Source organism: Stenella coeruleoalba (assembly GCF_951394435.1).
Source record: "Stenella coeruleoalba genome assembly, chromosome: 7".
Lineage (NCBI taxonomy): Eukaryota > Metazoa > Chordata > Mammalia > Artiodactyla > Delphinidae > Stenella > Stenella coeruleoalba.
In genome coordinates, this window is record NC_137153.1 from 59,099,549 (window position 1) to 59,115,508 (window position 15,960).

Genomic DNA, 15,960 nt, shown 5'->3' on the forward strand with positions numbered 1-15,960 from the left:
TTCTTTTTCAAACTCCTTTTCAACCATATTTCAAACTAAATATGTGTTCTTCACACATATTTAGGCTCCTCTGGGGGAAGTTAAGGGCACGAGATGTCAGAGCCCTTAAATCACCTCTGTTCTTTAGCCCTGGGGGATGGGGAAAAAGGGGTCAGCCAATTGTCTCTTTAGACTGGACGAATTTTTTTTTTTTTTAACAACTTACTTGAAGGAGCTTCTGAAGCCCTTGGTTCTGGGTGTGGATGGCCTTTGTGTGGCTGTTCCCCAGGACTGTCATTCCCACAGAGCCCTCATTCATGTCTGTGAAGAGGAATGGTTTCATCCAGATGCGAAAATGGACCAGACTTGTTTTAGTTCATCTGGTCTAAAGGCTTTCAGTGCCCTGAGCTCGCAGGATACCACCAAGCTGGCTGACAGATCAGCACCTCGGTTGTCAGCAGTACCCACTTTTCCTTCTCTTCACTGCCCTTCTCCCTTTCCTCCAAGGCATTATTTTAGGACCTGGTTGGGGTAGAGGGGAGGCCATGAAATAAAATGATATTTGCAACAAAGAGAAATATACTGTTTAAAATTCACATTACTTTCTTCAATAACCAAATCATTTATAAAGGAGAAGAAAAAAATAAAGTTTTATGTTTACTTCCATTGATATTAGTCTAGGAAAAAGTTAACTTTAAGGAAGATGGGTCAAAAATGATGTATTAGAATAAAAAAAACACTTAATGTTAAAAACAGATTTAAGAGCATGAGTTTAGTCTAGTATGAGATCAGACTAGATGTTTTTCTATTACAGAATATTTATTTTTATTTAAAAAAAAGATTTTGTTTTTCCCCTCTTAAGGTCAACCAAGTGTCAGCTACAGCTGGAAAGGATTTCACTATGACTCCATCTAAGCTGATTCAGTTTGACCCAGGTACGTTTTGCGTCTACACTTTGTTTCATGTTTTTGTAAGAAAGTCTGGAGATGGTGGAAAAGACAGACTATTATGCAACTTCAGCCAACTAGAAACTCCTCAGGGCACAGGATCACCCCTCTCCCAGAGAGATGAGTTTGTACTTGAGGCTTTGCCCCTCATATTTTATGTTATTACTAGTGAGTATTTATTTAAAATGAGAAGAGAGATCGTAACAAATAAAATATATAAAATATTAAGGCAAACATCCAAAAATCCAGATAAAATGCCATTTAAAAAAATTATTCAGAGGTCTGACACAAAGCTGAAATAATGTAATTGCCTCATATTTTAATGGAAATTTTTTGAATGTTATAGTCATGTGGATTCCTAAAGGGTCATTTCTAAATTATCTCTCTTGGAATAGGCTGATATGAACAGATTCCAGGGGAAATTATTATTTAATTAGATAACACCTGTTTTGTTTTAAGCGTTTGGAAAAATTTTGCTAGGTGCAAAAGGGAATACAAAAGCATGGGGCCTGTTCTCAAGGATGTTCTATCCTGTGAGAAATATAGACATGAAAACAACTCACTAATAGAGTACATTGTGACCCCAAGGATGTGCCATTGTTCTGGCTAAGGAAAATCCTGGAAGACTTCCTGGGGGAGTTGGTAGCAGAAGAAGGGGACTTAAACTGCAGGACAGACATTCATTTGGCTAACTGTGCCTTAAGTACCAAGGCGGGAGCCATGCCCCCTTTCCCTGGTTTCTGTAGATGGGAACCAGTAGCTCTTCCTCACTGCACTGCATGGTTGTCTCTCTTTCCCTCTGGTATGGAATGGACCTAGATCACCTGTCCAGGGACAAAAGGAAAAGGCCTTGAGAAGCAGCCAGGGCGTGTGGCTTTCTGCTCCCCTGCAGAGGAGGTGTTCTGCATTCTGAGAACAGGCCATCCAATCAAGACTTTAGCCATTGTCTGCCACTGACACATGAAGTTTTGGGCAAAGGCAAAACAAAATGGCCTGAATACCATTACCACTCCAAAACTGACAACCTTAATATTAAACGTAGAGGAGACTTCCCTGGTGGCGAAGTGGTTAGCACGCCACGCTCCCAATGTGCGGGGGCCTGGATTCAATCCCTCATTGGGGAACTAGATCCTACATGCATGCCGCGACTAAGAGTTCACATGCCACAACTAAGGAGCCCGCATGCCACAACTAAGGAGCCGGTGAGCCGCAAATACGGAGCCCGCCTGCCACAACTAAGACCCAGCACAACCAAAAAAAAAAAATTAAACGTAGAAAAGAAATGCCTTTCTGCAGTTCACCACAAGTTGTACGATGTTTAGTGACTGTATGAGTTTGCTGGGGCTACCCTAATAAAGTATCACAAATCTGGTAGCTTCAAAACAAGAATTATTTTTCTAATGGTTCTGGACGCTAGAAGTTCAAGATCATGATGTGGGCAGGGTTGATTCCTTCTAAGGGCTGAGAGGGAATCTGTTCCATGTCTCTCTTCCATGCTCTGGTGCTTTGCTGGAATCTCTGGCCTTCCTTGGCTTCTGTTGCATCACCCGATCTCTGCCTTTATCTCCATAGGATGTTCTTGTTTGTGTCTGTGTCCAAATTTCCCCTTTGTATACTGACACCAGTCATAATAGACTAGGGGTCCACTCTACTCTAGTATGACTCCATCTGAATTACATCTGTAATGCCCTTATTTCCAAATAAGGTCACATTCTGAGGTACTGAGAGTTAGGACTTAAACATAGGGATTTTTGAGTGACACAACTCAACCTATAACAGAGAGCCTTACATTTGACATGGAACGATCCCGATATTGTTATTGGCCTCCTTCCTGTGATATTTAAGTTTCTGACTTGCATAATTTTGTCCCTCAGACTGACCACCCTTGAGGAGAAGAGCTATTCCTGTTATGTATTTGAAGTTTACCCTCGGGTTGCTGCAGGCTCTGGTTCTGATCAACCCTCAGATGAAAGGATTTGATGCATTGGCTCTGTGCTCTTTATGTACTTCATGTTAAGGCAGGTCCGGCCTTTCCTCTTTTCAAGAGGCAAGAGTGCTTGTCATATATCACCTTTATTATTTGAGGTCTGTTTGTCCCAAGATCAGGAGTGATTTTGGCTTTTGGTGGATTTTGAGCAGCCCACCAGGTTCTCTGTTTGGATTGATAGGGACTAGAAGATATCACACTGGAGGAGCTCCTGGAAGCTAACTCTTGCAAGTCCCACTGGGTGAGGGAATGCCCATTTGCTTTCAAGAGAGTTTACATGCTGCTTCCAGTAGATACTAAAGGCTTCTGAGGGTCTAAATCGTCATAATTTTAGAGATTATTTAGACTTTTTTTTTTTTTTTTTTTTGGCGGTACACAGGCCTCTCACTGTTGTGGCCTCTCCCATTGCAGAGCACAGGCTCCGGACGCGCAGGCTCAGCAGCCATGGCTCACGGGCCCAGCCGTTCTGCGCCATGTGGGATCTTCCCGGACCGGGGCACGAACCCATGTCCCCTGCATCGGCAGGTGGACTCTTAACCACTGCGCCACCAGGGAAGCCCTATTTAGACTTTTTTTTTTGGCCACGCCGTGCGGCATGCAGGATCTTAATTCCATTTCCAGGGATTGAACCTGTGCCCCCTGCAATGGAAGCGCAAAGTCTTAACCACTGGACCACCAGGGAAGTCCCTATTTAGACATTTTAAGAAAATAAATAAATATAGCTTATAAATGAAAAAGAAACAACACTTGGGTGTTCATTGCTTTGGAACTTATTAGCCAGAAACTGTTTCATAAGCTGATGTCTTCCTTTAGAGAATGTTAGAATTCCCCGTGTCCACGGGTCCTGTAAATACTTACTTACTCCCATCTTGTTCATCCTTGCCTCCTTCAGATCTGGTGTCTTCATCCCCATTACCACCCCTTTCACCCAAAGCAATCTGTTCATTTCTTTAAAAACAGCAGCTTCCATGATTGGTGAGGAAACAGAGAGTGAGAAATCAAAGACAGTGGAATATCATAGGGTTTGAGAGCTCTTGGAGGGAGCTGAAGAGAAACTGAGGGACTTTTCAGTCTAGTGAGCTACACTCAAGTAAGCTTGCCTTGCAGCTTTGTACCAAACCAAAAGCTAACCCTGACTACCTTGCCTTCTGCTATTGTGAATAATCTTGAGTCAAAGTGCAAATATTCTTAAGAAAATGATTGTTTTCCTTTAAAATAAATGTTCTTCAGAGGTTTGCTGCATTCTTAATTGAGACTTCATCGTGCCTGAGTCAAAATGTTTTCCAAAGAACAGCTCTCTCACGTGGCATTTGCTGAAAAACATTGAGAATATGTCTTTCAATAGTGAAATGTGTTTTGCAGGAAAATATCCAGGAATTAACTCACTCTGTAAAGTGGGCTATGTCTGCATAACCTGACACCTCTCTCTCCTCTTCAGCACCTTTTGTTTCATGGGAACAGGGGGCCAGTTCATGCCTTCTGAAATTGTTTATAATCACCGTGATTTCACAAATACTTTGCACCTTGAAGGCTGGAGAGGAAGGAAAAAGAAAAACTAAGAAAGTTCTGATTTCTAATCTCATTAACCTAAAAAAGGAGGTCCTGTGTGCCTACCTGGTAGACATATAAACAAAGTTGCAATGCAGCAAACCAATCAAAAGTACTTAAATGAAACTTGGAATAGATCTTCTCTAACCATCTGGTTCTACTTCATAAGGTTTTACAAAAACTTTAAGGTTTTTTGGGGGGTGGGTGGGGCAGTGGGGGGAAGGGGTACTATAATTTATTCAACAGTTCTTAAAATAAGAAGGCAAATGGTTGGGGCTTGGGGAAAAAATTTTTTTTGTATTGGATTTTTATTTGAATAACACTTAACTTTATGGGCTTTGAGAGTCAAAACAGCTCTCTGAATATTAAAACCTTAGTATTCATATGCCTTCTTCATTGTCAAGTCTCTTTTCTCTCCATGCCAATTTATTACAACAGCTGCCTACGTGGATTCCCAACTTCTAGCCTCTCTGCTTGTCTGCCCGGGCCCCTAAATCTTCCCACATACCACTTTCAGGTTCATGTTTTTAAGACATCCATTTTCAAGAGCCTTCCCTGTTGCCTGTGGTTTAAAGTCTGAGTCTGACCCACCTAGTGTCGAGGGTTCTCTGCAGTCTGGCTATACCTACCACCTCTCTTCCCTGGCGTGACCTCTCTACTCCAGCCGGGTAATCTGCTCAGCCCTCCTGATCAAGGTCTCTGCTTTGCTATCTAACTGACTTTGCTTCTGTTGTTTTCCCATTTCCTCCCAGGTCCTTCCAACTCTGGAGCCCACATACATGTAGTATTTACCATCTATTCTGTACCTTGTGGCAGCTAATTATACACAACCTGGAATAATTGACTTTTTTGGTATTTACATCTTGTCTCTTCAAGAAGGTTTTAAATTCCTTTATGTCAGGGCTTCCTTATGTTATACCTCTAGTATTCTCCCTAGCGTCCACCAAAGGCAAGCACATAATACAAAATATATATTTTGATGGACTGATTCATCCAGCCACGAGGTGGGAGTTATGTAGTTTATATTAAATGCTTCAAATTTTGCCTTTGTAAAGACTGAAAGTAATTGATTTAAGAACTCAGTGGAGGGACTTCCCTGGTGGCGCAGTGGTTAAGAATCCACCTGCCAATGCAGGGGACACGGGTTCAATCCCTGGTCTGGGAAGATCCCACATGCCACGGAGCAACTAAGCCCGTGCGCCACAGCTACTGAGCCTGCGCTGTAGAGCCTGCGAGCCACAACTATTGAAGCCTGTGTGCCTAGAGCCCGTGCTCCGCCACAAGAGAAGCCACCGCAATGAGAAGCCTACGCACCGCAACAAAGAGCAGCCCCTGCTCGCTGCAACCAGAGAAAGCCCGCGCGCAGCAGCAAAGACCCAACGCAGCCAAAAAAAAAAAAAAAAAAAAATCAATGAAGGACTAATACATGTTACAACATGGATGAGACTTGAAAACATTAAAAAAAAAGTTCAAAAAAAAAGAAAAACTCAGTGGATACTGAAAGCTTAACAACTTACTTGTCAGCCTATTTTTTTTTTAATAAAATTATTTCAAAGACCCTTAATTTTTCTCTCTAAGTGCAGGCAAGAGTAGGATAAGTGAACAGTTTCCTCTTTCCATTGGATTCTGTCGGGGATTGATGAGACTTAGATTCCATGATGAACTCTATAAGCAACATACCTTCAAGAAGGAGGCCATCATCTAGCTAGCACAACTGAGAGGCATACATCTGTAGAAAACAACCTGCAAAATACATCTGTAGAAAACAACCTGCAAGGAGAAAAGAATCCGATTTTCAGATGAGAAGCCTAGAAAAAAATGTTTAACTGCTTATATAGATGGGTTTATGGGAATAAAATCACTCAAATAGCCAATGAGTAAATGACACAGAATAAAGTTTCAAAACTTAGTCCTCAAAGGTTAAACCATAAGTTTATCTTTTTCCCCTTAAAACTGAGCCATCTTTCTTCCCTAAACAATACTTTCTTTCCTTCCTGCCAGCTCTTCTAAATAAACCCATGGGAGATGTCCTGCTATCCACGTCTTGGAAACTGGTCAAGATTTGACAATTTCAGAAGTTTCTTCCCACTTTAATATTTTGTGGTTTTGGGGTTGCTTTGTGTCCCATCTTGGTGGTGACAGGATAGCTGGGGATATGCTTGTAACATCAAAGCTCTTTTGCATTAAGTTCACAACGTTACTGTGAACCAAGCTTGATTGTAACTCCATGAACAGAGGCAGACAGAAAGAAAAAAAAAAAAAATTGGCTCCGTCTATTTCAAGAACCCCCCCAGCCTATAAATTCTCTGTAGGAGGATATCAAACTCCTGAGTATTACATCATCAGAAAAAGCATTTGTGGGCTAGAAGGATCTCAGGAAGTAGGGCAGCCGATGGAAGCAGCTGTCGTTAGAAATCAATCATTTCTGTGAATAGCATGAAGTACCATCCAATAATCACTTCTGACTGTCTGCATCAACATCTTAAGGTTTTTCAAACTATTAAGATTTAAAGATTGCAGTACTTGTTTATTCTTAAGGAGAGAAGGGGCAGGTCAGGAAAAAATTGTCTTAGATCTCAACTGCTCACCATTTTTTGTTCATCCCTTGCCTAATGCAGCTTGCTTTTTTGGTTACAGTGTTTGCATTTAAAGGGAAACATCATTGTCCAGGAACAAATGTGGTCTCTTAATATTATTTAGGAGAACAGCACGACTTCAGCGAGTTGGTAGCAGTACAATAGCTCACTCAGGCTACTGCAGTCTAGCTGTAGACATGTTAATTAATATATTTCTCTGACACCTAGGTGATTGAAATAGCAATTAAAGAGTAATTAAAATGTTTACTTCTTGTAGGAATGTCAACTAAGATGTGGAATATAGCAATTACCTATGACGGATTAGAGGAAGATGATGAGGTCTTTGAAGTAATTCTGAACTCCCCCGTGAATGCGGTTCTTGGCACAAAGACAAAAACGGCAGTGAAAATTTTGGACTCAAAAGGAGGTATTCTTTTGATCCTCATCTTGAAATCAGGAGCAGTCCTGGCACTGTAGTTGCTTGCTTTCAACAGCCAGTGTGCTTGATAACACCTTCAAATCAAAATGCTTAATTTCTTGTCAAGAAAGCAACCCCAGTCGTGATGTAGGCCCTTTATTCTGGTTTCTGCTTCATGTGGTTTTCCTCCTGCTAAGAACGACCGTTTTGAGAAAAGCAACAAGTCAGAGCTTCGTTGTTTTTTTCCTCACCCGTTTGTTGTTCTCACCAAGGGGGAAACAATGTCGCTGAGAATCTATCGACAATTATTTTCCCCCCAGAGTTTATAGGGCTGTAATTATCTTCCTCTGTTAAAGAGAGCTCTTAATGCCTAAAATCTGAGTCCCCACTGTAGCGTGACCCCGAAAATTCTGAGAGGAAGGAATTGGAGAAAAATAGATGTGAAAGATGCAGCTGGCTTGGGGATTCAGGAGCAGCTGGAGAATATTAATTAATAACCTTGGGTTGCACGGCCAAATAGGTCCTGGATAGTATATGCTAAAGAGCAACGTGTGAACTAAATAAAATAAAAAGCAGCCCAAAGTCTTGGTGCTCTGACGTTTTTCCTGCCAAATACCTTTTACTTATTTGTCTATTTAGCAGTTGACAAGTGTCCAGTTACTATGCTTGGTCTCACCTTCCTATTTTGACACATCACGCCCTACAGGCCGTATGTTTTTCTTACCTGAAATTTATTATCTCCTCTTTCTCATCCTATAATAAAAACAGACACTATCCTCTTTCCTTTACCATAGCATCTCTCCCATACCACCTTACCTCACCAAATTCATTTCTTTTTCAGTAGAATTTTCTGGTCACATTAAGTACATAAATACATAAAATACACACTTTACGCATGAAGTGTAAAGTATCCAGACGAGGCTGCTCGATTTAGCATTTTTTCATACTAATTGGCAATATTTCTAATCAAAGGAGCTCCATTAAGATTTACTGGATCTTTTCTGTAACAGTTAAATGCTCATTTTTATAACTGTTAACTTGATTTCACTGACATCTTCAAACAATTCCAGTTTCTCCCTCTAGGAGATTGGGGAAAGGATGAACACTTTAAAGTGTTTGTGCAATGATACTTGATCAGGGAGTAAACCCGATAATATGGAGGAGTTCTATAATATGAAGGGAGGCTATTGCCCAGGTAGAAGGGATGATTATAAAATCACGACAGTGATTTTCATCTGTGGTTCGTGAAATCAATTTCATGACTTATAGTCACCCTGTAGATGTGCAGAAGGGCACAGCCTTTCTGGATGAACACTGATGAAGAGTAAAGGGGTTTCTGGCAAATGGCAGAAGGCAACATCTGGTGGGAAAATCATCCGTCTGAGTTTCATGACAAGCTGCTCCAGGGACTTTCTCCATGTGATCACTTATCTGTTTGTGTAAAATGAACTGACCTGCCATTTTGTGCGCCTCCAGGACAGTGCCATCCTTCATATGCCTTCAATGCAAACATGCCCAATGCATGGGAGAAGGGCATTTGGAGGCTGCTCTCCCCAGGGGCTCCCTCACGCACCACTTCTGGTTCCTTTCATCCGGAAAGAAGACCCCTTCCGTCTTCCAAGCAGCTAGCAGTCGCCAAGGGAGACACCCTGCGGGACTTTGATTCTGAAGATCTTTCTGTCATGAAGCTTAGGACCCAAGGGAATGGCAAAAGAGTAAGGATGGGGACCTCTTTGGTTTTGATGTGTGGAGTGCATACTGAAAGGATCAAAAGATCTTAATAAGTATTCTGAAACACTGTGGAAGCTGTTCTGGTTCTCACAGTGACTGAGGGCCATGGTGATTTTCACGGTTCCTTATACCATCATGAAGTGCCTTTCGTATACAAATATCATAATGCCGACCTACTTCATTTATTGTACTGACTGAGGTGATAGATGTACTGACTCATCCATTTGATTTCTGCTTTGGTTCCTTTTGTGATCAAGACAGATGGGGAATGACCAGTGACGCTGAAATAGAATGAGATTAAATGATCTACTTGGGTGTGGAAACAATGGCTTTGACATTATCAGCCTAGTTTTCTAACCAGGCACACACTCATGGGGGTGTGTGTGTGTGTGTGTTTTCTTGGACCTCTGTGTAGTATAGATGTACCAAAAAAATAAGGATGTTTTTTCTCTCTAACTGGGACTAAGAATAGATGAGTCAACATTGATAAAGTGCCATTAGGTCCAGTGATTTTATAAAAATTCCAATGATTTAGGCATGGAAAATCTTAAGAAAAATATATGTTTAAAAATTTTTCAGTCATTAAAAATATCTTATTGGAAGGGTTTTACCCTACTGCTAATTATTATTCAAGTCAATTTTTTTCATATTTTGTTCTCTCTTGATTTCAGGTCCATCCATCCTCTGTTTATAGAAATGGAACAGACATCATCTACAATGTAAGCATAGTCTGAGAGAATTGCTAAATTTCTTGTATTTATGGATACAAAATATTTAGTGAAACTACCTTTCATAACTGTTATATTTATGTATTTCTCTTAAAAACATGTTTTGAAATTTGTTTTAGAAGCTTGGGTGGTCAGAAAAAAAAATACACCTTTTATCTTTTTGTTTTGATCCAATTTTCGGATTGCTCATTTTTGCAACAAATGTTTTTGTTTGCTCTCTTGGTGTTTATTTTTTCTTTATTGTTGTTTGTTGATTTCCTCAAGTATCATGGAATGATTTCCCTGAAACTGGAGGATGACAGTTCCTCAACTCACAAAAGTAAGGCCAAAGTATCCATTGTTAGTCAGCCACAAAAGACAATCAAAGTGGCAGAACTGCCTCAAGCAGATAAGGAGGAATCCACAACTGGCTCACACTTCCCCCAACAGGTATGAAAATCTCTTCACTTCCTATTCACTTTACAACAAGCTGTGTTCTGGGTCATAAAACAGCCTTCAGGCTTGGGGATAGTTGATGCAATACAAATGCTACTCAACAAAGGATGACCTAAAAGAGGTACAAGTGTGATCAACTTACATCAAGTCTGAATCACCTTTCTTTGCCATAGGACCGTTTGCCCTCATTTCCAAAGAACTGCACACTGGAATTAAAGGGACTCTTCCACTTTGAAGAAAGCCTCCAAAAGCTGTATAAGTGCAATGGAATTGCCTGGAAATCTTGGAGCCCTCACACCAAGGTGGGACACAGGCCGAGCAGCCAAGTACCTGTACTTGCAGCATGTCCCATGATAAGCTGAGAGAGAGGGAATGCCCTGTCCACTCCTGCTACCTCGGCCTGCTCTGTTACACTTCGAAGGTGAAGAGGAAAAGATGGCCAGTTGGCGTTTTAAAAATCACAAAACACATTAGTTAAGCAATACAATTTGAAAAGATGTTTACTTATTTTATTCAATTATCATAATGTCAAAGTGTAAAATTAAAACACTGCTGACTTTACCAGTGTGTTCCATAAAAAGCCATTGCATTTCTCAAAGTAGAGGATTGGGATTAAGGCTGACCTCCTTTCTGGTGACAAAATTACTCACATTAGGGGACTCATAGGACTCTCTATGCTGAGAACAGACTCTAGATTGTAAAGACCATTATAATGTGAACATGGACAACTATTTTTCAGGTGGAAGATAAATCATGCCCAGCTGGGTGGCACCATCACTTAGGCTACTGCCACTCCTTGATCACAGAGCAGAAGGGCACCTGGATCGTAGCCGCCCAAGCTTGCAGGGAACAGTAAGAAACCCTGTTTCACATTTGATTGATGTTTCTTCGCTGATGTTTCTCTGTTTTCTCATGGAACTGTAATGTTGCTTCATTCATTCAAGCGTTGAGTGTCTGATATCTACCTGGCTTTGTTTTAGGATTTTGGAGGGAGCTCTGTAGTTCAGAATGGATTTGGGCTGACCTTAATAATGTGTTTTGACTTAGCTCTTTTATGATAAAACTGTGCCATTGCCACAGTTCTATTTTTTTTTAACATCTTTATTGGAGTATAATTGCTTTACAATGTTGTGTTAGTTTCTGCTGTATAACAAAATGAATCAGCTATACGTATACATATATCCCCATATCACAGTTCTATTTTTTAGCCTCTCTATCTTAAACTTCTGGAGAAAGTCAGAAGGAGATTCTCTGAGTCAGCAGTGTTGCAGATTCTAGATTTATTAAATAGTAATTCCTGCCCACTGATTTGAAAATATATAGCAATGAAAAGTCTTATGGCATCAGGCCTATAACAATGTAAGAGGCATTGATGATTATGAAACCAGACGAGTTGGACAAAGGGTGATTGGATAACAGAACACTCAATGAAAGATGACTCGTGGTCAGATAATGACAACAAAATTTATCTAGCTGAGGCAGACTTTAAAAATGCATATGTAACTATCTCTGACCCTCCTTTTTTGCCTCCCTGGATATTATCCAAAGCAATGCAATTAGACTAATATGTTCCATGGCTAGAAATTGAGACTAGATAAATTGCTGGTGGATATCAGTCAGATTTTGCACTTCATCAAATTTTAAAAGTTATGTTCATCTAAAGACACTATTAAGAAAATGAAAGGTTAGACCACATTTGGGAAAAGCTCATCTCAAATCATGTATCTGATAAAGGTCTCAAGTCCAGAAAATATAAACATCTCCTACAAATCAGTGACAACCAGATTTTTATAAAATAGCATATACACTACCAAATGTAAAACCGATAGCTAGTGGGAAGCAGCCACATAGCACAGGGAGATCAGCTCTGTGCTTTGTGACCACCTAGAGGGGTGGGATAGGGAGGGTGGGAGGGAGGGAGACGCAAGAGGGAAGAGATATGGGAACATATGTATATGTATAGCTGATTCACTTTGTTATAAAGCAGAAACTAACACACCATTGTAGAGCAATTATACTCCAATAAAGATGTTAAAAAAAAATAGCAATTGACTTTGAGATTTCACAAGTAAAGAGAGACAGTTGGTCAATAAAGACATTAGATGTCAGAGAAATGCAAATTAAAACCACAATAAAATACCACTTCACACCCACTAGAATAGTTAAAATCACAAAGACTATGTTGTAGAGCAAATGGAATTCTCATTTATTGTTGGTGGAATTGTAAAATGGTACAACCTCTTTGTAGAACTGTCTTGCAGTTTCTTATAAAGTTACATGCGTCTGCCCTGTGACCTAGCAATTCTACTCCTAGGTATTTACCCAAGAGAAATAATAATATATGTTTAAAAAAAAGCACTTACAAGAATTTCATTAGTAACCTTTTTAATAACAGTAGTTTGGGTCATTTGTCTTCTTGTTATTGATTTATAGGAATTGTGTATATTTTCTCCATCAAAAAGGGAATAGACAAATTTTCTTTTCTTGATAAATTAATTTTTTTCTTTAGAATATAGAAATATTATTTTACAAATTTATTTTTTATGGAAGTATAGTTGATTTACAATGTTTCAGGTGTACAGCAAATTACATATATATGTATATATATTTATATTCTTTTTTTCAGATTCTTGTCCATTATCGGTTATTACAAAATATTGAATATAGCTCCCTGTGCTATACAGTAGGTTCTTATTGTTTATCAATTTTATATATAGTAGTGTGTAGCTGTTAATCCCAAATTCCTGATTTATCCCTCCCCCACCTCCTTTCCCCTTTGGTAACCATGAGTTTATTTTCTTTGTCTGTGAGTCTATTTCTGTTTTGTAAATAAGTTCATTTGTATCATTTTTTTTCAGATTCCGTATGTAAGTGATATCATATGATATTTGTCTTTCTCTGTCTTACTTCACTTAGTATGATAATCTCTAGTTGCATCCATGTTGCTACAAATGGCACTATTTCATTCCTTATTATGGCTGAGTAATATTCCATTGTGTATATATATATATATATATATATATATATATACCATGTGGCTGAGTAATATTCAATTGTATATATATAGACCATTTCTTCTTTATCCATTCATCTGTTGATGCACATTTAGGATGCTTCCATGTCTTTGCTATTGTAAATAGTGCTGCTGTGAACACCATGGTGCATGAATCTTTTCACGTTAGAGTTTTCGTCTTTTCCAGATATATGCCCAGTAGTGGGATTGCTGGGTTATATGGTAACTCTATTTTTAGTTTTTTAAGGAACCTCCATAGTGGCTGCACCAATTTACATTTCCATTAACAGTATAACAGGGTTCCTTTTTTCCCCACCCTCTCCAACATTTATTATTTGTGAGCTTTTTGGTGATGGTCATTCTAACCAGTGAGAGGTGATACCTTAGTGTAGTTTTGATTTGCATTTCTCTAATAATTAGCAATCTTGAGCATCTTTTCATGTGCCTGTTGGCCATCTGTATGTCTTCTTTGGAGAAATGTCTATTTAGGTTTCTGCCCATTTTTCAATTGGATTGCTTGGCTTTTTTTGATACTGAGCTCTTTATATATTTTGGAAATTAATCCCTGTCAGTAGCATCATTTGCAAATACTTTCTCCCATTCTATAGGTTGCCTTTTCATTTTGTTTATGGTTTCCTTTGCCATGCAAAAGCTTTTAAGTTTAATTAGGTCCCATTTGTTTATTTTTGCTTTTGTTTCCATTATTCTAGGAGACAGATCCAAAAAAATATTGCTGCGATTTATGTGAAAGAGTGTTCTGTCTATGTTTTTCTCTAGGAGTTTTGTAGTATCCAGTCTTACATTTAGATATTTAATCCATTTTGAGTTTATTTTTGTATATGGTGTTAGAGAATGTTCTAATTTCATTCTTTTACAGGTAGCTGCCTGATTTTCCCAGCACCACTTATTGAAAAGACTGTCTTTTCTCCACTGTATATTCTTGTCTCATTTGTCATAGATTAATTAACCATAAGTGTGTGGGTTTATTTCTGGGCTTTCTATCCTGTTGCATTGATCTGTGTGTCTGTTTTTGTGCCAGTACCATAGTCTTTTGATTACTATAGCTTTGCAGTATAGCCTGAAGTTAGGAAGTGTCATTCCTCGAGCTCCATTCTTCTTTCTCAAGATTGTTTTGGCTATTCAGAGTGTTTTTTGTTTCCATACAAATTAAATTCTTTTTTTTTGTTCCAGTTCTGTGAAAGATACCATCAGTAATTTGATATGGATTGCACTGAATCTGTAGATTGTCTTGGGTAGTATGGTCATTTTAACAATATTGATTCTTCCAATCCAAGAACACAGTATAAGTTTCCATCTGTTTGTCATCTTCAGTTTCTTTCATCACCATCTTATAGTTCTCGAAGTACAGGTCTTTTGCCTCATTAGGTATTCCTAAGTATTTTATTCTTTTTGATGCAGTAATAAATGGGATTATTGCCTTAGCTTCTCTTTCTGATATTTTGTTGTTAGTGTATAGAAATACAACAGATTTGGGTAATTAGGTGGATCAATAAAATAAAAAAGATATTGGGCGACTAATACAGGGTTGTCAAAATGAAGACATCAACAATATTACCTTAAATTGCCATTATTTCACAAGAAATGTTTTTTGACACCAAAAACCTAGAAGATCATAATCTCAGAATAATGGTATTAAGAAATACATAAATAGGTATTTTGTTCTGCAGTAAACTATTATAAAATCCAGTATAATAGTGATGGAAATTTTCTATCTCCCCTATTAATTCAAGAGGATTAGTGATCGTATATAGCAGATCAAACATTATGTTATAAGCAGTTTCAGAACTAACTTTTTAATATCATTGTGAAGTTAATTTTATAAACCTCTGGTTTCAGGGAATTGTTTTAACTGTAGTACTGAGACCTTTTTTTAGATGTAAAACTGAGACAGCTTTCAGAACAAGAGAAAGTTTTCAGGGGGCAACTGGAGTTTTTCCATCATATTTTAGAGAGTGACATTATGTATCTATCAGTAATATAAACTATTTTGACTTACATGTTATGTATTTACCATATTGGTCCAGAAATTAAAGCATTTATCAAATACCATTTCTGATGGTATTCCAGGGTGTGTAAGAGATAAAATATATTTGGTGTGAGATTTTTATTTTTTTTTCCTAAATTAATCAGTTTATTGTTAGGCAGATTGTTCTTTTTTTTTTTTTTAAATAAATTTATTTATTTATTTTTGGCTGTGTTGGGTCTTCATTTCTGTGCGAGGGCTTTCTCTAGTTGTGGTAAGTGTGGGCCACTCTTCATTGCGGTGCGGGGGCCACTCTTCATCGTGATACGTGGGCCTCTCACTATCGCGGCCTCTCTTGTTGCGGAGCACAGGCTCCAGACGCGCAGGCTCAGTAGTTGTGGCTAACGGGCCCAGTTGCTCTGCGGCATGTGGGATCTTCCCAGACCAGGGCTCGAACCCGTGTCCCTGCATTGGCAGGCAGATTCTCAACCAGTGCGCCACCAGGGAAGCCCGAGATTTTAAAAATATCATAAAAAGCTTCTAATTTTCAAATTTTAAGTGAAAAATGGGTATGAATATTTGACCTGATGGCTTTTGTATGATACTTCAATATG

The 15,960-nt window shown here is 38.9% G+C and overlaps 1 protein-coding gene across 1 annotated transcript in view; it reads left to right on the forward strand.

Moving 5' to 3' along the window:
* FREM1 (FRAS1 related extracellular matrix 1) overlaps positions 1–15,960 on the forward strand; it is a 272,527-nt gene that overhangs the window by 223,533 nt on the left and 33,034 nt on the right. Inside the window, exons 32-38 of the mRNA XM_079926359.1 lie at positions 842–914; positions 7,315–7,464; positions 8,932–9,170; positions 9,858–9,905; positions 10,179–10,343; positions 10,523–10,651; positions 11,089–11,201. Coding sequence (XP_079782485.1) covers positions 842–914; positions 7,315–7,464; positions 8,932–9,170; positions 9,858–9,905; positions 10,179–10,343; positions 10,523–10,651; positions 11,089–11,201 — 917 coding nt within the window. The remainder of the gene's footprint in view (positions 1–841; positions 915–7,314; positions 7,465–8,931; positions 9,171–9,857; positions 9,906–10,178; positions 10,344–10,522; positions 10,652–11,088; positions 11,202–15,960) is intronic.